The sequence below is a fragment of the Antedon bifida genome, chromosome 6 (genome assembly GCF_963402885.1).
Source record: "Antedon bifida chromosome 6, ecAntBifi1.1, whole genome shotgun sequence".
Taxonomy (NCBI): domain Eukaryota; kingdom Metazoa; phylum Echinodermata; class Crinoidea; order Comatulida; family Antedonidae; genus Antedon; species Antedon bifida.
In genome coordinates, this window is record NC_136231.1 from 22549353 (window position 1) to 22573124 (window position 23772).

Genomic DNA, 23772 nt, shown 5'->3' on the forward strand with positions numbered 1-23772 from the left:
GAATGCAATATCAAACATATTTGCAAAAGGAAACATTTAAACATCAAACTCAGGCCTGCATTTCTTTCTATACCTCTTTTTTGTGGTGGTCAAGTCTGCTTGCTAGCAAATCCTGGTTGATCTAACGTGATAGACTCATGCCAGTGCAATTCTGTACCAGGGCCGTAGCAAGAAATTAACAAAGATGTTTTAAATATAATTAATATAACTTATACGTGTTGTGCCAGGGATTGGGTGAAGAATTGATTGGTGAAAATTGGCCCTGCTAATACTAAGCAGATATCTGATTGTTGTACAGTATTTTGTATCGCGTGCCATTGGTTATTTGATACCATTGAACGTTTAATATGAAAACCAAGTTATGGGGTGTGCCATCTATAATTGCTCTTCTCCACATCCAAAATTGATCACTAGTGAACAAAAACAAAATATGTAAAACATAAATATTTAAAAGGAGAGATGACATTGATGGAAGTGCTCAATGTGCATGTTCCTTTTTGCTGTTAAGCTTTATCAGCCGCTGCTTGGTGTCTGTACAGTAAATGAAAAATCAATTGGGATTCTAAATAAACATTGCAATTCAACACATTTTATTTAAAGATTCAACTACAATAATTCAACAATATGAAGGTCATAAAAAAAAACATACATGCAACATAAAATACGCTATCAATAGTATGGGTAACATAAAAAAAAAGCAACACTTTTGGTTAATTCTATATCTAAATTACTAGGGGTGTAAAAGCTCTATTATACTAATAATTTAAACCTTTTTACATTTGTGTAGGAAAAAGTTTAAAAATGAAAGAGACATTTAATAATGCAAAAAATATATATTTTGATAGTATAGTATAATTTACTACTTTTTTACACTACATGTGACTAAGTAAACATAAATGCCCCAAAAATTAAATACCAAATGTTAACATTATGGCTTATGGAGTATAATACACTTTAATGGGAATGTACACATGCAAAAGTGTTGTTGATACAATCTTAAATAGTCATATTGAAAATTGGATTTGTTAGATCATTCCGTCCCATCAAGCTACATATTACTTTCTGTACCTGTTAAAGCTCCTACATTTATTTTGTTATAGCTTACATCTTTTCTCAGTCATCAACAACAGTATACACATATCATCATACTTTTCATAGCATTCATTCAATATTTCACTCATTCTAAAAATATAACTGCACTAAGAAACATACAGATAATACACCATATACTAATAATACCAATTAAACCTTTTTTTCCTAGATTTTTGGAATTAAATATACAATGTGTCTTTGGAGTTAAAACAGTTTAAACTTTAGTGGATCCTGTTACTAATACAGGTAATTAGTTATCTACTCACCAACTATTATAAGCATATGCTTATAGTGTGGAGAATATTTGCAGTTAATAAAACAAGACGATATATATAAAGCACACATATGCAATCATGCATGCAGCAACTAAACTTAAATTTAAGTGCAATACACCATTTTAAGTTAACAAATAACAAAAGGTGACCACCGCTGCTAATGGACATACCACCTAATATCCCAATAAGAGGACACCATTCAAAACTAGTTATTTTCTCTTTTAGCTTTGATTAATGCTCCCTTTTGGACGTTCCTCTTAAATGTAATGTACATATTTATACAGTGAAACCATCATCAACTAAATCAAACTAAATTCAATATCTATATATTTTTTCCCACAATGTAAACATCATGTGCTTTGTATTTTTTGTAACATCAAGGTCAAAATAAGTGATCAAGTAATAAGATCAATCCCAACTCTCATCTTCTTCGGCTGCTGCTGCTGATGAAGCTGTGTTATTCCAATCTCCACCGCCATCATTTCCACCTCCTCCTCCACCTCCACCACCAAAGTTATTTCTCTACAGACAAAAATGATGGATATAGCAATTTGTAAAGCAAGACAAATAACCAAATTGAATTGCTAGGTAGCTATTGCTGTTTTGTTTTTACATTACACATATCTTATAATATTGTTACAGAACAACCAGAAAAATGATCCAAAACTTCAGTCAGACAAAAATGTTACATTACATAACAATAAAGTTGCTTACCCTTCTCGTGTCTCTGCCTCCAAATGAACCACCAGAGCTACCATGGTATGTGCCTACAGCATTGTCACCTACTACCTCCAAGAAATCTGGTACTTCTTGTTGAGCCTGTATTCAAATGTAAACAAATTGAATAACATTTAAAACAAACCAGTTTGACATCCTTTTTGATTCAATATAATTATTAGTGTGTAGACTGTTACTAGACAACTGTATTTCCTATATATATGCTTTACAGTACTATGTACTGGTTCTATTCTAACCATTGTAATGGTTTCTTTTACAGAATAAACAATAAAAACAAATAAAAAAACAATAGCAAGTAAGCATTTTCATTAAAAACATTTTCATTAGCCATAACTTTTTGAGTAGGAAACATGCTACACTGGCGGAAAATGTTCCCAGATAGTAGTAACAATTTAGCCATGTTGTTGGTTACGATGAAATACCTTAGAAGCTACAATTTGATATTAAACTTACATCTGCCAAAATCTTAATCAGAGCTCTGGCGATGCTACCATTCTTTGCTGGATCAAAGAAGCTTGTGGCTTTTCCGAGGTTTCCTACACGACCAGTTCGACCAATTCTGTGCACATACTCGCTATTATCTTCAGGAAGATCATAGTTGATGACATGCTTTACTTTTGGAATGTCAAGCCCACGAGCTGCAACTGAAGTTGCAACCATTACTGGAGCTCTTCCCGATTTGAAATCCCTAAGAGCTTCTTCTCTTTCTTTCTGCATTCGATCACTAAAAAGAAAATACATTTTTTTTTTAAATCACATGAAGGACATTGGAATGATGAATTAGATAAGCACCGAATAATTTTTTTATACTGTGATTTTACAAAGCAACATTTTACAGAAGTGGAGTTGTAGTTTTTTTTGGTTAAGATGCCTGACTACCGATCCTAGAATCCTGGGTTCAAATCCTGCCTGATGTAATGGTTTATTTTTGACAAAAAACAACTGCACTCCTAAATTTGTAGCAACTTATCGAAATACATAAAAGCTACAAACTTGATAATCAAATATATTCTTACCCATGAATGCTAGTGGTTGGAAAACCAGTCTGACTAAGAAGAGAAGCAAGGAAATCAGCCGATCGTTTGGTTTCTACAAAAACTAATGTTCTGTCATCCTCTGCAAACAAGACAATAAACATAAGTTAGTGGGACCATTTGCAATCTATTTAATATTATATGAATAATGAATGTTTGAGTTGAATGAGAGGATATGTGAAGAGTTAAAAGATTTACTGTACTGCAGGATAAATAAATAACTATTCTCCTCATTCAACGAATGCAAAACATTTACCATTTGTTTTAAAGCACACGCACATTAAAGTAAACTCCTTATTGAATCCATATCAAAGCCTAAAGGCAACTTGGTTGGCAGTGAATGAGACCCAACAGTCGCAGCTTCAAATTGTACAAATTCTCAACATTTTTACAAAAAGCTGAATGTGCCATAGAACCACAAAGATGCCTAGCTCTTGAAAATTATTTATGCAAAATAAGCTAAATTTGACAAGAATACATTAAACCTACCAGGACCAGCTCTAAGTATTTCAATTAATTTGTCTTTCTTTTGAAATTGGTCCACTTCAATGACTTTTTGTTCAACGTCCGGGGTTGCACCTCCTATGCGACCAATTGTCAAGAAAAGGTAATTGTTTAGGTAGTCCGCAGCACGCTTCTGTACTTCTTCTGGAAACGTTGCACTGAACATCAATGTTTGTCGTTCTTCTTTCTTTGGCATATTTGGATTGTTGACTAATCGTTCCATTGCAGGTCCAAATCCCATGTCCAGCATCCGATCTGCTTCATCGAGTACTAAATAGTTACACTTCTCAACACTTACCTATTTGGTGAAACATACAAGGTTAACACTGGTAAAAATCAAATACCTTACTTGCCAAAATTGGTGTAAATAAAGTATTTGTTTGACAAAAAGGAACTTAAACATGATTATCAATAGCATCAAGTAGCTCACATTCAGACAGAATGTAAATAAGTAATTAAACATTGAAACCAAACTTATTTTATTAATTATTGACTATATATTTTTGAGATTCTACAGCTGTAAATGAGTACCTGGTTGAAAATACTACGGAGGATAAGGTGGCATGGAAAGGAACTGGCCACCCTACCACATAATGCCAAGGATTAGTAAAATGAGCTAACAGCTCATTACCCTACGTTCAAACATAAATATAAATATAGGGTAATAATACCTTTACAGCTTTTAAATAATTTAAAAATTATTAATAAACATGTTGCATACATAAATCATACTTGACAATGCATTAATATTAACTAAATAATAACAAAAATATTCCAATGATAGAGCCAGATATTCATCACTTACTTTCTGTCTGTCGATGAAATCCTGAAGACGACCTGGTGTAGCAACTAACAAATGGCAACCCTTGGCCAGGTCACTTGTTTGATATTGTACACTAGTGCCACCGTAGATAACAACAGGCCGTAAAATTGTATGATGTGCAAACTTTCTCGCTTCGTTAAAGATTTGTATGGCAAGTTCACGTGTGGGCGATACAATGATGCATTGTGGGGTTTGCGAAACGCTTAGAGAACCAGACTGTACACCATCACGCAATATTCCAGAGATAATTGGTAGCAAGAATGCAGCCTAAAATAGTTTTGAAATGAGAAATAAAATTATTAGTTAAAACATTTAAACTATGGTTTCAGAATAGGTTCTATTTAACAGATGCACTATTTTATATTATAGGAGACTACATTAATAAGTGTAATTTACTATTTTATATTCCGTTAACTTAAATGGCTAAGAATTATTATTTTGAAAACCAAAATGTAAAACATTAATGGTAAAAACTATTACTGATATGTTCTCTATTAACTTTAAAAAGAAGGGTCCTGATAATATATTAATTGAAACAACAATCTGTTTATAAACGAAACGAAACTAACCGTTTTGCCTGATCCTGTTTGAGCACATGCCATTAGATCACGTCCGGCGGATATGATTGGTATACCATGTTTTTGTACAGGAGTAGGTTTTTCATATTTTGCCTTGCGTACATTCTCACGCACTGTTTCGTTCAGCGTACACTCGTCAAATGAGTGGCAACAGCTAATTTTATCATTACCTGTTTATAAATATAATGTTTAATAAATTACACTACATCTTAAGACCTTTGCATTTATCTGCTTCTTATTCTAGGTAAAATGCACTTTAACAGTCTGTTAAGTAGAGAGAGATCTGATTTTTTAATTCTGAAGACATTTTCTATTAACACACATGAATCAACTTCAAACCGGAAAAACCCATTATGATTGAAAAGTTCTTTTAAGGTTAATTCACAAGGTGGAAGAGATTTTGCATTTTCAATAATGCAATAAATTACACCTTTTTAAAACAATAAATAACAATAAAATAAGTAAAAATACATTACACGGTACTTACCTGATTTCTCAACAGGTATATCATCATACTTATCAAAGTTAATACCCTTCTGCATAGTCTCAAATATTGCTTGTTCCTCTTCAGGTGGTGCTGGGGGAACATACGTCTGTGCAGCTGGTTTATCTAATTCAAAATACAGTCATGTTACATAAACAGTACAATTTTATTTTTTTTAAATAGTTTACATTATTATTATCATCAATTATTTGATTTCTTTAAATTATGTGACTAAACATACCATCACCCCCAGCTGAGGGATTGGTACACTCCCTGGCAAAGTGGCCCTCTTCTCCACATTTCCTACATGCTGTATCACCTGTTATTAAATAAAAACAAAATAATGATATTAATTAAAGAAAGTAAAAATTACTGGTTTTTATTGCAGTGGACAATAGATTAAATATACCATGTAGCAAATACATGTTAAATGTATACCATTAGTAAAGTTGGTATATGCACTTTGACACTGGCTGAAGAGTATGTATCATTAAGTAAACAGACTTACATCCTGGTAAATATACAAAGCTGTAGATTTTAGATTGTAACAAAGAAATGAAAATTATAAAATATTGCCAGCCAAAATTGTAAATAATTAAAAATAATCATTGTTGCAGGAAGCAATATTTTTTACCTAACTTGTTAGGATGATGCTTAATTATTCACGACAACTGTAATGAATAATAATAATAATATTTTCCATACAACAATAAAATGCCAGTTAAAGGTAAAGATTCAGAGAAAGTGCCACAACATACAAAGCACAGTATTCCATCTGTGCTGCTTATAGGAAGCCGTTTCAATTTCCCATTTTTACTGGATATTATTATTAGTATCAATGCTTTCGTCATGCATTATGTATATTTAGTAAGCAGAAGTGACAAAATGTAGCACTTTCAGCAAATTCTGCCTTAAAACACCAGGTGAAAACAATATTAGGTATGGGAAGGAGTAAACAACAATTAAAAAAACATGTGATAACTATTTATTTAATCATATCTAGCAGTTTTTGGGATAGTACATCCCAGTAGGACCACTTACTTTTGTTGCCGTTGTCTCCACCACCACCAGATGAACTCCCAAAACCACCACCAAACCCACCTAATGAAAAAAGTCACACAACACATTAATTTGAAGCAGATGAATGAGACCGAGATCAATTTATAGTCAATACTAGCTAACACTTACTAACATCACATATGTATTAGAAAACTAACTACCTGATCGACCACCACTTGAACCTTCTTCAGTACAGTCTCTGGCTTGGTGCCCTTCTTTGCCACACTTGAAACATCCACGGCCACCGCCACGGCCACCGCCGCCGCCACCACCACCAGTAGGGCACTCGCGGGCGAAATGGCCCTCTTCACCACACTTATGACAAGCACGGCTTCCTCCCCCTCCTCCACTACTGCCACCATTTGGGCATTCACGAGACATATGGCCTTCTTGACCACATTTGAAACATGATCTGCCACCACCGCTGCTTCCTCCTAATGAAAAATGTAATGGATGGTCAATAACTATCTTGATTCTTCTTAGCCTTATTTTCGGTGATCTGACGAGAACCGGTGTTGGTTATGATGGTCAAATAAATAAACAATACAAATACTATTTCTACAGATTTTATATATTGAGTTGAGGAAAATGTTACCTTTATTTGAGCCAAAACCACCTCCGCCACCCGAACCGAAACCACCTCCACTACTCGAACCAAAGCTACCTCCGTCACCATTGGTTGAACCAAAACCTTTGTTGCCACCTTTCGATCCGAATCCGCCACCGCCTCCTGAACCAAATGCATCTCCACCACCCGAACCAAATCCACCTCCGCTGCTAGAGCCAAAGCCACCTCCGTCACCATTGGTTGAACCAAAACTTTTACTACCACCTTTGGATCCAAATCCACCACCACTTGATGCGTCTTCATTCCATCCATCATCATCGCCAAATCCACCTCCACGGCCTTTAGCTCGATTTCCATTTTGAGGAGACGAATCAAATCCAAAGCCATTCTAGATAATAATTATCAATGTTATGTATTTTACAATGAAATAAGGAAAATTAATATATTAACTTATTTTTAATTTTAAAACATGGCAATGCTCCTTTTTCCCCCTATTATAATTCCAATATAAAATAGCATTATAATTACAATAAATTACACTTACTGTAGCAGGAGCCTTAGCTGAAAAAGCTTTTACAATAGATCCTCGGCCTAGGCAAAGAAAGGACATGGTCATGTATACATTTTAATGCTAAATGATCTAAGAAAGTCTACATTCATTTTAATGCTAAATGATCTAAGAAAGTCTCTACATTATTCATTATTACATTGTATTATTAATAAGGTCTAGTAATTTGTAGAAGGAAAAATGACTTACTATAAGTTATTAATATTTATTCACATTATTATTAATCAAATCATTCAATTATTCATTGAGATGGTATGTATTTAAAATAAATTAATCAAACTTTTTTAAAAATTAGATTAGATAGAAAAGTGAAATTCTGAGCTCCCCAGCTTGTACTTATGACATGTAAATAAACACCATATAGGCTTCATTTTTATTTATTTGTATACAAAAAATGTTGTCAATATGCAATAGTTGGTAGCATGATGGACATGCTAACAAAAGTGGCAAGCTCATGTCAGCTTGAACCACCAAAAACTGATTTTTTTTTTTGTAACAGATTTAAAAATCATGTTTTTTGCCATTTGCTAATTTAGTATGTGGTATTTATTTAACAAATTATCTGAAATTCATGATTATAGTTTGCCCAATAAGATAATTCAACTATCAGGGCACATTCCTGAGCTAGAAGTAAGGAAAGGTCAATATCATTGATATCAGTTATTTGAGAAGCAACAACGACTAATATGGTCTACAAGCAAACGGCCAATATCATTGCAACAAAGTAAGTAATGTGACTTGTAATTGAATGGTATGAAAAATAAAAATTTAGTAATCTCTAATACACACCTCTTCCTCTCCCAAAGGATACTGGGCCTCCATTCATTGTTGATCCAGGCTATAACACAATAAAACATTGAGTGAGTGAATTAACAGATTTCATTGTTTAACTTTAAACTCATTTATTGTTTTTTTTTTTTTCATTGTTCTAAATTCTCAACTGGAAGTAAGCCTCTTATTCTTTATCTGTGGCATACAAACTATGAAACTGTTCCCATGCATGAATAAACAAACAAATCATTTTAGTTACATGGTTAATTACCACTAATTAATATAATCACAGACATTTTGGTAAGATAATCTGTAACTATTTTTTTACATTTAATTGGTGGATGGCCATTTATTAACATATTTATTCATGGTATGGTCTAGTGGTGAACTGGCCATTGTTTCTGGCTTTCACACCAGTCCCACCCTTCCCACTTATTTTCCAAGTTTCCTGGACTTTCTGCATTCTCACTCCTGAGGACGATCAAAGTATATTGATCGAAACGTCGAGAAACTCAACAGTTCTTTTCAGAACTAATACATGTGGTGTACTGCAAACTTTATATCAACAACATATTTATTCAATTAAATAAAATATTAATATCATCTCTACTCCATATTATTTGTCTATGTATTGTTATGAATGTTTAAAACATACAGATTTATAAATCATGGAAAGAAGCATATTAATGAACTTATTTAAAATACATAAATATGAATGTTTTTCCATTCAATTTTCTTTCTTTTATAAATTTTATAGTGTGAATCACCAAAAATATATTAATAAATCAACTTACTGTGTCCCAATCATCCGCCATTTTAATTCAATATATAAGATTGATTGTTATTATTGCTTATTAACACCGAGTACTGTTTCTGTAAAGTAAATACATAGGATATTATAGGTATAGTACAAGCAGTATAGCAATTGATTTTTAAAAAATTGGGCGGATACTACATTCGGGAAATTCCCAATAAAAATGTGAAATATGACCTTTGACATTTATCTAAACGCATACAGTAACAGGCAGGGCATCACGTATGCAAAACCCAGGAGAGCAACAAATCGCTCTCCTCAAATCACCGAGGAGAGCAATTCGCTCTCCTTGCAAAAATTTTAAATCGCTCTCCTCAAATATTTATGTTGAAGTTGAAGGATGGTCGCCCTTATTAAAAATGGCTGGCCCTTATTAATTTTTTGTACACATTTTTTTGCCCGACAGGGGATACCCCCCCCCCCCCCGCCGCCGCCCCCCCCGCCGGGCACAACAAAATTCCCCACACCCACCTTTACACACAATATTTTCCGTGGGGATCGTATTATTCTACAGTACAAAAAACTCAAGCCAATTTTTTTTTTATGGCCTGCCTGGGTAGATTGGGTTTCAGGAGCCTGGAGAATCCTGTCCTGGCCAACTATATGCCTTTAGCCTAGCTTTTCTAGCCTAGCTTGTTGGCCTAGAAATCAGACAGAAAACCTGAAAAGTATTTACCTGCAATTCATAAATTATACAATTCTAACATGCAACAGCCATTAAAATATTGATAATAAGTTACAAAGTGTCATTTTAAAATAATTAAGAAAGATATTTGATCGTGTTTACATGTGTCACACATGGGCGCACGCACAATAGGGGAGGGCTGAGAGAGCTTCTAGAAGATGCTGACGTCACACATCAGCACGTGTTTTGAGGAGGATTTGAGTGACCAAAATTGGTTAGAACTTTCGAAGAAATAATCCATCTTCAAAATGACATAATTAAAGCAACCAGCAGCTAAGCTTTTTTAAATAATAAACATTATATTTAGGCCTCCTATATTAATGTTTCCTTTTAAAATTAAATATATTTTATTAACTCGTTCCATAAAAACATAAAGGGAAAAATTATTGGTTGGGACATGATCTTCCTGTAAAGGAGGTGTTTCTATGACACCGTACTGGTTGCACTATGAGGCGATGAAGTAAACTCGCCCTTGAATGCGCGCAGGAAGGGGAATCCCCTTTGTTGGTACCTCGCACTGTGAGATGGAGCGCGATGAATTGCTCTCCTTTTCGAAGGTTGTTGATTGCGATCGCGCTCGCGATCCTTAAAAACGAGGGACTGCCATTAGGCTTGTAGCTTTATAACTTAGCTTATATATTATTAGCCTAGGCCTAGATTGGTTTTAACTTTTAAAAATCCACGTGTTTTTAGGCCTCTTGACAGAAAAATCAACACTGTCAAAAGCTAGGCTCTATTTTGAAAATTAAGGAGCGCGATAAATTGCTCTCCTCGAAGCCTGTTGAGGAGCGCGGAGGAGCGCGGTCGCGCAGGCGCTCCTTATAAATGATGCCCTGAACAGGAAATCGGAAAAAAGCCACCCCTGTAAAAAGCCACCATTGTAAAAAGCCACCCAACAATGGACTTTACCATTGTAAAGTGGGAGTGCTGGACAATCAATTTTTATTCAATTGTGTTATTGTGAATAGCAATTTGGGTGTGGGTGTTATTTAGAAACAATATCAAAGCTAATCAAAGGGATGCCTACACTTTTCATGTTACCTCTTCCAAATGCCACTGCCAAAACATCAAACACTTCCTACTTAGTTAAGATTCATAATACATTTTATGCCATTGTAATGTTATGTTTAAATAAGGCACGTTATCAAAATACAAATCATTTCAAAATGGAGTTCATTACAAATAATAAGGGAGGTCGCAAATTATGCTATGATGGTTATCTTTATACTAAACGTAAGTCTAACAGAAGTTCGATAATTTGGGAGTGTTCTTCACGTAGAAAGTTTGCTTGCAAAGGTGTACTACGGACAGACATCGATATGGCCGAAGTGCAGTATGTATCGGAACACAATCATGCAGTTAACATCATGAAGGCTCATGCAGAGAAAGCAAGACATAATATTATGGATAAAGCCACAACTTGTAGAGCAACTCCAGCTCAGATAGTCATTGATGAGATGGCCAAACAACCGCTCAATGTTCGTGTTACTATGACTGGTGCAGAAAGTCTAAAAAGAAACATCAGAATCAAAAGAAGTAAAAGTCATCCTGGTCAGCCACAATCGCTGGAAGACCTAGTCATTGATGGTGAATGGATGAAAACTGTTGATGACAGAGACTTTCTAATCCATGATGCTATGATTGGTAATACTGACCGTGTCACAGTTTTTGCAACTTCGGATGGTTTGCGTCACCTATGCAATTCAACAACCTGGTTTATGGATGGAACATTTAAAACCAGCCCAAAACTCTATAAGCAATCGTATGTGATTCGCGTTGAGTTAGAAGACAATTCGATAACAACTGTATATGCGCTACTTACATCAATAACAATGACAGACAGACAGTAACAATGTCCTGTCTGTAGCAATTACATTACATAAATACCAAATATTTAGTTTCAGTAATGATTAAACACCGATTAAAGTAGTTGATCCCTCCCTATATACCAGTAACCAAGATTAAGAACACCTTTTCAATAGTGTTTAAATTTTGGCTTTGTTTAGATACAGTACTTCTCTAGGCTTAAGTTAGTTAACAATTGGAGGTGAAAGGGAACTAGGCCTAGGCCTCTAGCTAGACTAGCGCTGTTATTACTATGGCCTAGGCTAGGCCTAGTTTAGGGCTAGCTAGGCTATATATTATAGCGAGGCTCGCAATGTAGGCCTAACTAGCTAGGCTGGCCTACCCCTATAGCTACAGTACAGACAGGCCTAGCTAGATGCAAAACATGGCAACAAATTATTGCTTTGAAACTTTTTTTTTATAAATAGCAGAGAGAGTCAATTGTTTTATTGTTGAGTTAGAACGAATAAAAAATAGATTATTATTTTAAAAGTCATATCAAAATGAGCTTGAGTAAAGCAAGGAGGGGGGTTATTATTAAGTTAGCCTCTAGGTTTGTAGGCTACATAACATGATGCTTGGAACAGAACACACGTGGGGGTCCAGCGCGGTTCGTCGAACACATGCATGATAAAGAAACAAAAACCACGAGGTATCACACCTGTAGAGGGTTCTTCTTGTCCATCCGGTCCATCCATCCATGTGGAGGACAACGAATGAGATGGCTCACATCAATTGAAACACAGGAAAATAAGCAATCAATTGAAATTGTTCAGGAACCAACATATTGAACAAAAGCATAATAATGAATAGATTACGTATAAAATAAAAACAAATATGGTTAAAGACTTACAACATCACTCAGCAAGGAAGAAACGACGACGACACAAACAACACACACGTACACGGCGGCGGGACGATGATCCGATGGTGGTGTCAAAAACTAGCCTAGAGACTATCTGTACTGCGCATGGGCGGTTTTAAGTGTAGCACGTGGTTATGAGTGAATAGTCGCGGTTCAATAAATCAAAAACAAATAAATCATTATTTAAATTTAGTGGCTTGCTGTACGTTTATTAATTGAATGTAAATATGTAATTAAAATAATCTGTTATTTATACATGCACCCTACTAATTGTGTTGTAATGTTCACTTTTCACATTTTTATCCAATTATTAAAATAGATCAATAGATTTATTAACTACGATCCGTATTTTTTTAATTTTTATTTGATTTTTTACTTTAATTTGTGCATTTCAAATTGATATTGTTTACATTATTTGATTGATTTATTTTTATTCATATGTCATATTTTACGCCAAGGAGGTATACTATATGTAATCGTTTACTTGTGTTTTGCTAAGGTAGGCCTAACTTTATTTCCCTCATTACACTGCTGTCTGTATGATCGTGGAAAGATCTGGCGCTACAAGTTCATCGTGCCATAATTACATATTATACAAATTATGTTATCATATTATCATCCATGTTAAATCATGTAGTCACAGATGAATTGTAAGACCGTATCATCTGATTTGGTGATAACACATAAATTAGGACATTGTACAGCCGAGTCATGATTTAATAAATAAAAGAAATATTATTAAAGTCGCATACTCATTACTCACATGTTATGTGTAATGACGGATAGTATTGGGTCATACGTATGTAAAAAAAATAAAACAAAAATACTATGTCGAAATTTCAATATATGTATGTCGAAATTTCAACATTTTTCATTTTTTTTATAGGCTTTTTTTTAATTTATTTTTTTTTTTTTTTTTGCTATGTCGAAATTTCGTGTGGCGAGATTAGGCTTTCGTACAAAGTAGTTATAAACAAAGAGAGAAGTTAAGTACAATTAGGGCCTACTACTTTTCAGGTTTTTCCTTAAACTATAAAACTGTAATAATAAATAATAATATCCAGTCAACGTTGTTCTTATTGTTCAATTGAGTTTCGTATAAATGTGCTTATCAGAACAATTTACCCAAAAATATCCAACACACTCAGACTGCAGAGTAGTCCCATGCAGTAGGCCTAGGCTACTAGACCCAAAGATTGCACTGAAAATACCAATGGTATCTGACCAGTTTGCCGACTCCCAGTTTACCGACTCCAGTTTGCCGACTCCAGTGTGCCGAATCCCAATTTGCCGACTAGCTATGTAAATAGTCGGCACACGAAAAAACCCACATTGCCAACAAAAATAAAACTATGAAAAATCGTACTTTAATTAATGGTTTATATTGCTTAAGATAACAATTGTTCAATTTGTTAGTTTCATTATTTATAGGTTTATTTAATATATATCAACATTGGTTCATAAAATTGTTGTATTTTTCGACAGATACCGTATGACACTCACGTCAATCATTATGTTATACAGGTATGTTCAGTAATCAAATATCATGTCACGCTTGATTAGGTCCTGAACCCGGAAGTAGGTTAAGGTCGGTAAATAATAATAGTAAAATAACGTTAGTAGTAGGACTGAAAGTACAGACAGGCAGTGTTATAAAGTAAAGTTAGTTTCACACTGAATAAGTGTAATCAATTATTTAAAAAGCTGTTTGTTTATATTGATTAAATGGATAACACAATCCATACAAAAGAACCGATGATACCAGCAGCTATTCAACGTTCAAAACAGTAATTGGAAGCCAATAGTTGTACCACTACCAGCTCTAGATTGAAGTATAGTTGGTAAGTATTATGTTACATACTTAAGCGGTCTAATAATAGTGATACAAGTATCATCATGTTTTTATTTTACGTTCATCATGTAATCGGTGTTCTACATTAATGGGTGACTATGAGAGCATTTTTCTGAATGTTGTTGAATGAGAACTTTACTGATGAGAGTATTTAAAATATTTGTTTTTAAACATGACAGTTAGGCCTAGCTAGATCCCCCCCCCCCCCCCCCCCGCCGTCAGATTTAGAGATTTACAAGAAACCAACAATATGAAAGTACTGTATGAGATTTGAAACACAGTAGGCGTTTTTGAATTATAGTTTAGGGATAATTCACGGGAAAACCATTAACTACATTTCCTTGTTGTAATTAGCTAAATGTTAAGTACCGGGTGTTACATTTCTTTCCTAAAAAAAACAGGAAGAAGAAGAATAGCCTGTAAAAAATATAACAAAAATGTGATGCCTATACTTTCTCTTATCTATACACCTCATATCTAAGTACGTATAGCCCTAATTTAAATACAAGAGTGTCTGTATCGACCTTTGAAAGGATATTTATCTAAATTTGCGTCTGATAACAAGCATGTAGGCTAATGTTAAAAAATACCCCAACGTTTTAGGTACTAAACTATGAGTATCATTCCCGATTGATTGCCTCAAAATAGACAATTTTCCATCCATTTAACATCCTTTTCCTCTGTAATCTAACTTTATTGGTCATACAAAATATCCTGATCACATCCATGCATTCATTCATAATCCATGATCGTTTTATTCATCAACCAATCATCACCCTCATTAAAAATGGTAAAAAAAAATTTTAAAAATCCTACTCGATCTTGCAACTTTATTTACTTTATTTTTGTATTCTTCATTTTAGATATTCAATATTTGAATACAAAAAATTGCACGTGATTGGAATGACAAATGTGTTTGACAGGCGTGCTTCGGCTACTTCGAATGCTCGGTCTTCTCCGAAATTAGTGAGTAGTCATGAGAATGGCCGAATGCGTCGATCGCAGTCGGTTGGTTACAGAAACTTTGCGCAAAACAGATTCTCAAAACTTGTAAGGTAAACTATGATTTTTTTTTTTTGCACTTTTAGATATTTTTCATCATCATCATCCTCATCATTAATATAAAATGAACTCATTTTAGACATTGGTCCAGTTTCGTACATTTCAATATCATTCCGATTAATATTGTTCTTTCTTTATCGATATTTTATTTACTATAGAAAATTGTCTGTGATCACTTTCTCACCGACCGTACTATCACACAGAGGGAGTTTTCTCAATCTACCTTTTTACGACACCCATGCATTATCACCCAACATATTTGCAACGTATTCTGGTCCGGAGGGGGGTCTCACGAATGCCCCTTGTGATCCTACTAATGAATCAGGTAAGATATTTTCATTTTTGACCAATCAAAATAAAGATCTTGACGGGTGGGACAAGACATAATGGAGGAAAGGAATATTCCGATTCCTATGATATTCTCGTGAGAAATATAACACGGGAATATTAGGAAGTATACACTTGTGTCGTGGTGGATCATTGAAATAAAATGTTATTTTCGTATTTTTTTGTTTGTTTTTTTTTTAGCGCGGGCGGGGCTATAATGCTTAGGCCTACAATATGACGAAACTATTTTTTCTTTCGTTTGAGGATGTGGAATAAAAGGGGAATTTTGAAATTGTTTAAATTGATAATTTATAACGCCTATCCATTATAATTATTACAGTAATTGTGTCCTGTTTTTGGACCGGACATCAACATTATTATGTTTATCGTTTCGTTTCCTATTGGTTGTTTTTCCTGTTGTTGTTGTATAATATTCGTATTTGTTGGTTATTAAACTCTATCAATTACGGATGTAGCCTAAAAGTTAACAAAAAGACAGTATTTAGTAAAAAATTGGGAGAGTAACGTTACTATAGTAAAGTTAAAAAATATAAGAATAATATTTTAGAATATCAAAAAATGTTTAAAAAAATACTGTGGAGATGCCGGGGATTGAACCCGGGGCCTCGCGCATGCGAAGCGCGCGCTCTACCACTGAGCTACATCCCCAGTCGGAAGGAAAGACTTGTATAATTTGTCTATAAAGAAATATGAGGGCGCAATTTTTGTTTCGTGTCATTTTTGTAAATTCAGTTAAAGCGTGTGTCACGTCTGTGATCCATCGTGTAATATTTTTGTTACTTTTTGCTTGTAAATTGTCTGATTTTGTAATGAACGGTTAATAGTCAATATTTAATTAATCGAAAACTCGTGTATCATTTCTTATTACTCTTTTTTGATATATAAGGGTTGTTGGAAATCTTGTCCACGTTCTAGGCTAGTCCTAGGCAATTTTCTTGCAAAGAGAATTTCCGATAGAGAGAGAGAAGCCTGTCTGTTGGGCCTTCCATTAAAAAAAGAAGGAAGTGATCATTTTAGTTAGCGCCCTCTATAGTTATAAAACATTAGATTCTCTCTAGATATCTTCCCCCCCACCCCCACCCCCACCCCGGCGGCCCAAACTAGCATCTATAAAAACATACTATAATATTATCTTCTTTTTTTTCTCATAATAAATTTAAGGTACAATATTTAAGTATAATTAATTAAATATATATAAGGAGAAAGTGAAATTAATTGCTTTATTTTAATTAATTTTAACTAGAAATGTATCCATCTCATCTGCAACATATTAATTTGGTGCTAATAATTGTAGGAACTTACTTAAGTTATGGCACTGTCACGTTATGTATGTAACCGTTACTATTACACAACGTGCAAAACACAAACGACTCAGACACAGGTACAAGAAATACAGAAGTATAAGAAATTGCTTTATTGATGTTGCTCACTAAGGCTCTGACTGCGAATGGTCTTCCTGACCATTTGCATTAATTTTAATCATTATGGAAACAAAGAAAATACACTTAATTACTAAAACAGGAATTAAAGCTACTATAATTGATTAATGGCCAAAACAGATACCAATGACCAAAAGATTATAATGAATGGTACAAATCCTATAAACAAATAGTGGACCACGGTATTTCCAGATTACCCTATTCGGGGGACATCCATATTTAAGGGCAAGGGGAAACATTTTTTTTAAATTACCACTATGGCCAACCCCTGCTAAGGGAGACAAGGACACTTGTTAAATGGTTGATTCAGATATTTTGGGTCCTGAAGGTGTCCCCTTTAAAGTAGTAGAGGTTCAACTGTAATACTTTGATAATATTAATAATTAACATTGTTTATTCTTACAGCGCTAAATACCAGAAAAACAGATTGGGATATTCATCATCGTCGAGCATACGGAACTGCAGTGTCACTATATGAACGTAATCCAAAAGAAAGTTGCAGAACAGGCAAGTATTAATTCTAGAATTAAAATTCCATCCAAAAACCCTGTTTTTTACACCATTCCATCTTCGAATAACACAATTAAAAAAATTTTTTTTTTGTGATTTAAATACATTTTTACAAATACTTTATGTTATGAACACTACATTTTTTTGTCTTATTTGGATAAACAACATAGTGTAAAGCAAAATTAGTGGGTAAAACAACATTAGTAAATAAATAACATTAGTAGTTAAGCCCCTACTACTAGGTTTTATGCAGTTGGCTTCTGTTTTGAAGATAGCATACTTACTGTATTATAAACTTAATTTAATTGAAGGACATAGTGTGTCTGTTTGTAGGCCTTAGGCAATGTAAACTTGAATATTTCCTACATGTATGTGAGATCAATCAATCATTCAAAATGTAGCCTACCTTGACACAAGCAAGTCAATACCGAGCTTCCTGTTTTTTACAGTGGGGGAACATTATCGACCATTAACTCATCATTAAGCCTCTGCATTTAGCTGATGAACCATTGATGCTTTATTAAATGGGAAATGATATGTGACCTAGGCCAAAACAAGCTACAGCAAAGCATTAGTCATGTTGGAGTAGATGAATTAGAGTTGCTGTTAACTACAGTATTTAATAATATTTATTTTGCAAAAGTTCTTAAAAGTATGTTTTACATTTCATCTTGCCAAGAGCAAGTAATAGGCATGAGCCCAAACAGAAAACTGCTCTTTCTCCATAAAAAAACCCCCAGAAAACTGCTCTTACTCCATCATTTAAATGACCTAAACTAGAAATTCAATATACTATAAATAAAACTTTGTAAATCTATTGCAAGCAATATCTTTAGAATGTATGTAATTGTAAGATATGATAGATATTTAGGAGCTTTTACTTTGTGACAATCTAGGAACAAGTTAGGTACAAGCCATGTAAATTAATTGCTGTGTTGTCGATCTTTTCCTGGACCTAGAAACCCCCAATTTTTGAGGTGTTATTTTTCAACCATTTTTAATGAGGGTGATCCATCCAGCAATTGCTGATCATTAGGGACCCTCAGAGGTTCACAAAACAAACATATACACAAGATGCTCTACATAAACAAAGTCTTATTACAAGTCTTTGGGAGTGGAGTTGTAATTTTGTCCTTAGAAAAAATCCTGACATGTGACGGGACATGAACCCAGGACCCTTGAAGTGGTAGCCAAGTACCACCAAGCCACAACTCCACTCCAGTTGGAGGAATCATTTCCCAACTTCCCCACATGCACACTACAATGAATTATAACCTGTATATTGCTGCAAATTGGATGCTTCCTATTCACCACCACATTCATTTACTAAGTTGTAATTCTATTTGTATAAAGATTTCCCTGCCGGAGGATCAAATCTTTCCAGAAACATTTTAAACAAAAATGCAACTTACTTTTACAAGCTTTTGCATAGTATGATACAATTAAATTAATATAAATACTTTTTTTTCCTACTTAGGTAGTCCAGTTGCTGATGTGTTTGCAATTCAAGCAACTGAGAATGGTGCGATTTTGGCTTTAGCAGATGGGGTGGGCTGGGGACATAAATCCAGATTAGCTGCACAGTGTGCTGTCAGAGGATGCACTGAATATCTGCAAGCTCAGCTATTTGGTACTTGCCCTCCTAAAAATACTCATGAAGTGTTTAAGGTATGTTTTGTATGGTTGTTAACTTCAGTTTAATGCATATTATTATTATTATTATTCGTTTTTTTGTGTTGCAACTGTCTAATCAAAGGGCAAATGACTAAAAAAAATGACAAGGCAGGATAATGGAAAAATAAATCAACTAAGCAAAAATGCGACGTGTATACACAAGTCCTTTGTCAGGATGATTTGATTTTGACATGCATGCTGCCCTCTATTATTATACTTTTTTTTTTATCTTGGGTCACATTTTTTTTTTCTGACTAATGTAATATATTATGATAATAACTTTAATTCACACATGATACGTGGAAAACATTAAGAATTTCTTAATGTTTCTGAAACATGATGAAATTCAAGCTTCCTGTTAAGATATATAGATAAGCACAGATACATGTCTCCCTAATTGCCTGTGGTCTCCATAGGATAATATGTTTGCTTTTCTGAAATTCTCAAAACAATAGGGAGGTTTCGCAACGCTACGAATACGATAACGAAAACGGATACGTCATACATTTATGAAACTTTTGAGCTGATCCCCATTTCATATTCGTAAAGCGTATTTGTGTTGACGAATATCACCAGTCATATTCGTAACTACAAAACGAGTATAGTTTTTGATTATTTTCCACATTTTGCATTTGAATCAGAAATGATTCATGATTATAATATAATTATAGATTTATTGAAAGTAATTTACTAAAAGTAATTTACTAAAATAACAAGTCGATTTTGATAAATAGCAGTTTTTAAAGTGCTCACTCGCTTTGATGTTACGCTAGGCCTAGGCAGCCAAGCAACACGTACCTGCTGCGCTTCGAATTTACCGCAGTCACATTTTTTTTTTTTTGGATCGACGGCGCCCTCGATTTTTGCAGGCTTACGAAAACGAATACATGTGCGTGACGTATTCGTTTTCGTTATCGTATTCGTAGCGTTGCGAAACCTCTCTATTATGCCATTATGTCAACAAGAGATGTTGAACACATCTCATTAACAATCTAGGTAATACACCTCAACCCTTCTTTGGATTTTAGTTACTACGTACAAGTTTGGATCATGGCCAGAAACTTATCTTGATTAGTGAATCTACATTAACAACAATCTGTATTGCCGTTGTTGTCCAGTTACAGAGGTCTGACCAGTATGTAGTCTGTGTAGTAAATGTTGGTGATAGCCTTGCTTATGTATACAGCCATAAACATGGTGTACGAGAAATCACAACAGGTAAATGTATACACAGACTTAAACAAAAATAATCCTATCTCCTTTTCAGCTTTCTTTTCTTACGATTTTACTGAGGTCACTTTGCTACCTGTAAAGTCTGTATAGTCTAGATTTATATAACAAAACTATAATAATAAATCTAAGCATAGAAGAAATAGTCTAAACTGGCTGGTAAAAAAATGAATTGATTAATTTTTAACCTAAACATTAGACCACTGAGGCTTTCGATTTGATTAGAAATTGACCATTTAACAATACTAGTGTGTACGTACATGTACTATAATCATGGAGGTAAAAAATACTTACCTCCATGCTGTAATAACATATAATGTTAAAACATTTTTCAAATTATTAGTATATTCAAAGAAATAAGCAGAGCCATATCCATAATATTCTTCATTTATAATACTAAAAACATATTATTTTGTTTTCATAAAAAACATACGTCTGTCAAAAATGACATGACTTTGGTATGTATCTATTATTAATATACACATCATTCTTATTTATCCTTGCACTGTGTTAAACTTACAGGTTGTCGTGATTTACAGCATGATCGTGATTTGCGTGAATGTGGCGGTGCCCTCGGACCAGCTGTTGGTGAAGAACCCGACCTTGATAATCTGACCTTTTCGTTTACCATGTTAGAACAGGATGATGTTGTTTTTCTCACAAGTGATGGTATCGCAGATAATTTTGATCCAGCCATCGCTTTGACAGCCAGAATATGTGATTTCAAATTCAAAAAACCCAAAGATTCTCTACCGCTTATACAGACAGCAGAAAGACATCCACTTTCGATAAATTCTATGACAAAACTCTTGGAGAAATCTGCAGATTATGAACCTGGGGAGGACACAGCTATGCAAGTTTGTGAGGTGTTTATTCAGTATGTTGTAAAGCTAACCAATGATTATAGAGACAATCTTGAAAGTTACCATAAGGCTGTAAACAATAACGATTTGACGAATGAACAAAGAGAAAAATTACAAGCTCTTCGCAAAGAAACAATTTATAACCTGCCGGGCAAGTTAGATCATGCATCTATAGTGGCGCTAACAGTTGGACATTGGAAGCATAAAGAGGGCGCTGTAGTAAACAGACAAGAAATGAAGGTTTATCCGCCTTAAGATACATTTCAGAGAATATTCATAGTTTCAGTTGCTTATCATTCAACCATTGAAATTAGCCAATTTGATTTTCCTTAAATGTGATTTTTGTTATGTTACACATAACTAATTCCTGACTTTGCTGAAAGATAGTTGGCTTTAGTTTCCTGTTAAGTAAACAATAATAAATAATACTTTCTTAAGCTCTGTCTACACTATCAAACTATATGACAAAAAAACGTGATGTGCTCATATGTGGACATGATGATGTCATATCACTACCATATTTGGGCACATCACACTAACTAGTTTGATAGTGTAGACAGAGCTTTACACTCAATAGATGGTAAGTAATGATGCTATCTACATTAATGGGTAATAGTACATATACAAAAAGTAAACTTACTGCTCGTCTCAAGAGAGTTAAGTCAAGCTATCTATAGTTGATGTGTTACTATGTTGATCACTCTACCGGAACCACAACATTCTTGTATACAAAACTTACATTTTAGCTTACTCTCAAAAAAACTAGTTATGTATTTAATATAAAAAGTGACAAATTTTAAACCCTGCATTATTTGATTCAGTATTGAGCTTATTGATATCTGCTGCAATTTGTTTTTTCTTTGAATTTTGCAATATAAGGCTTAGTTTTGATTTTCCTTCAATGTTGAGAATTAAGATAAGACTGATGCCGTTTGCATACACTACAAAACAAGTCCTGTTTTTGTTGATTGATACAGATAGTATTGGCATCCATTTCTATGATCGATTTTTTCTAAAATATAACGTTTCAATGATCTTCACATAGTTTCTACTTTGTTAATCAGGAAATCATTCCCTTTTCTCAGGTTAAATATACTTTTGTTAGATTGAATTTTAAATATTCAAAGATTGGCTGATTTGTACAGCATGCTGTATTTAATATAATTGAATCATACATAAAGATATACTTTGATTTGAAGCGTTTTCTATAGTAGATCTATGTATGTGTACTGTCTTAATACTAAAATACTATACAAAATTAAAATAGTTCACACTACGGTAGGACACAATGCTAGGACGTAAGCGCAACACAGGTCAGATGACCAATCTTAAGCGATAGATTGTTAGTCATTGGTCAACTTGCTTGCGTTGTGCTTGCTTCCTTGCATTGCATCCTAGTGGGAGCCAAGCTTTATGCATTTGATTTTATAACTATGTATTTTGAAAGAACTGCAGACTCAATAGTAGAAAATGATTCTTTATAAAATGTTGTTTAGCGCTGGAATATACTGGTGCTATAAGAAAATGTACGCAAATTGTTGAATTTTATAGACACCTCTATTTTAAAACAAAATGTATGTACAAAAAATGTATAGATATTAATAAGTAACATTAATGTGTAATTTAAAACATTTATTTAGCTTTTTAGCTAGCAATTTAGCGAAAAAATTCCAAGCAATATTAGTAATCTTGATGCAGGATAAAATGATTTTATACAAATAATATGTAAATTAGATGCATTTAATATATTTTATATCAATGTTTTATGTAGTTAATGTACATTCTGTCCAATATTATAATTCATTTGTTTTTTCATTGATTTTGATGTGACTAGTTAAAATCATTAAGGTATTTAGATGTTTCCAATTTCGGTAAACAAGTATTGTACAATTATTTTAACTATAGCAATTCCATGTCAACTCAACTAAGAATTTTCCTAAATTTCTCAGTTAGTTTTCCTTCAGATTTTTTAATTTGTTGGCCATGATGGGAAACGACCACCAGAGATGGAAACATTTTTATTTCGGTTGCCTAATTAGCGAATGGAACAACAACCCTTTTGCTAATTTATTAAAGTTTAATATTAGATTA

The 23772-nt window shown here is 33.8% G+C and overlaps 2 protein-coding genes and 1 non-coding gene across 7 annotated transcripts; 1 reads left to right on the forward strand and 2 right to left on the reverse strand.

Annotated features, from left to right (window-relative positions):
• Nucleotides 1–569: 569 nt before the first annotated feature.
• Nucleotides 570–12734, reverse strand: LOC144844813 (ATP-dependent RNA helicase vasa-like). Of its 4 annotated transcripts, none has more exons than XM_078701903.1 (18): nt 12692–12734; nt 9289–9367; nt 8513–8561; nt 7700–7746; nt 7438–7543; nt 7183–7356; nt 6860–7021; nt 6749–6769; nt 6570–6629; nt 5770–5847; nt 5532–5654; nt 5036–5214; nt 4449–4733; nt 3629–3941; nt 3122–3221; nt 2559–2829; nt 2057–2186; nt 570–1858 (listed from the first exon to the last, which is right to left on the reverse strand). In XM_078701903.1, exons 2-17 carry the CDS (start codon nt 9307–9309, stop codon nt 2058–2060), a joined length of 2118 nt encoding a protein of 705 aa, XP_078558029.1. In that variant the 5' UTR covers nt 9310–9367; nt 12692–12734; the 3' UTR covers nt 570–1858; nt 2057. The 4 variants fall into 4 exon arrangements, with proteins under 4 accessions (XP_078558029.1, XP_078558028.1, XP_078558026.1 ...); XM_078701902.1 differs by having other exon boundaries at nt 6857–7021; XM_078701900.1 differs by having other exon boundaries at nt 6749–7021.
• A 1510-nt stretch (nt 12735–14244) lies between these two features.
• Nucleotides 14245–22149, forward strand: LOC144844351 (PP2C-like domain-containing protein CG9801). Of its 2 annotated transcripts, XM_078701219.1 has the most exons (7): nt 14245–14544; nt 15419–15610; nt 15776–15942; nt 17810–17915; nt 19396–19582; nt 20617–20806; nt 21341–22149. In XM_078701219.1, exons 2-7 carry the CDS (start codon nt 15459–15461, stop codon nt 21934–21936), a joined length of 1398 nt encoding a protein of 465 aa, XP_078557345.1. In that variant the 5' UTR covers nt 14245–14544; nt 15419–15458; the 3' UTR covers nt 21937–22149. The 2 variants fall into 2 exon arrangements, with proteins under 2 accessions (XP_078557345.1, XP_078557346.1); XM_078701220.1 differs by lacking the exon at nt 14245–14544 and having other exon boundaries at nt 15517–15605.
• Nucleotides 16542–16613, reverse strand: Trnaa-cgc (transfer RNA alanine (anticodon CGC)). Its single transcript has one exon. It is a non-coding gene; the product is annotated as a tRNA-Ala (tRNA).
• Nucleotides 22150–23772: the final 1623 nt, after the last annotated feature.

Bases quoted from the DNA above. Each gene is read 5' to 3' on its own strand.
- LOC144844351 (XM_078701219.1), top strand. From the start codon at position 15,459: ATGACAAATGTGTTTGACAGGCGTGCTTCGGCTACTTCGAATGCTCGG. The intron at 15,611-15,775 runs GTAAACTATGAT...TATTTACTATAG, and splicing joins AGATTCTCAAAACTTGTAAG to AAAATTGTCTGTGATCACTT. The intron at 20,807-21,340 runs GTAAATGTATAC...TTAAACTTACAG, and splicing joins TGTACGAGAAATCACAACAG to GTTGTCGTGATTTACAGCAT.
- LOC144844813 (XM_078701900.1), bottom strand. From the start codon at position 9,309: ATGGCGGATGATTGGGACACA. The intron at 8,562-9,288 runs GTAAGTTGATTT...ATTGTGTTATAG, and splicing joins TGGCGGATGATTGGGACACA to CCTGGATCAACAATGAATGG. The intron at 4,734-5,035 runs GTTAGTTTCGTT...AAACTATTTTAG, and splicing joins AAACAGGATCAGGCAAAACG to GCTGCATTCTTGCTACCAAT.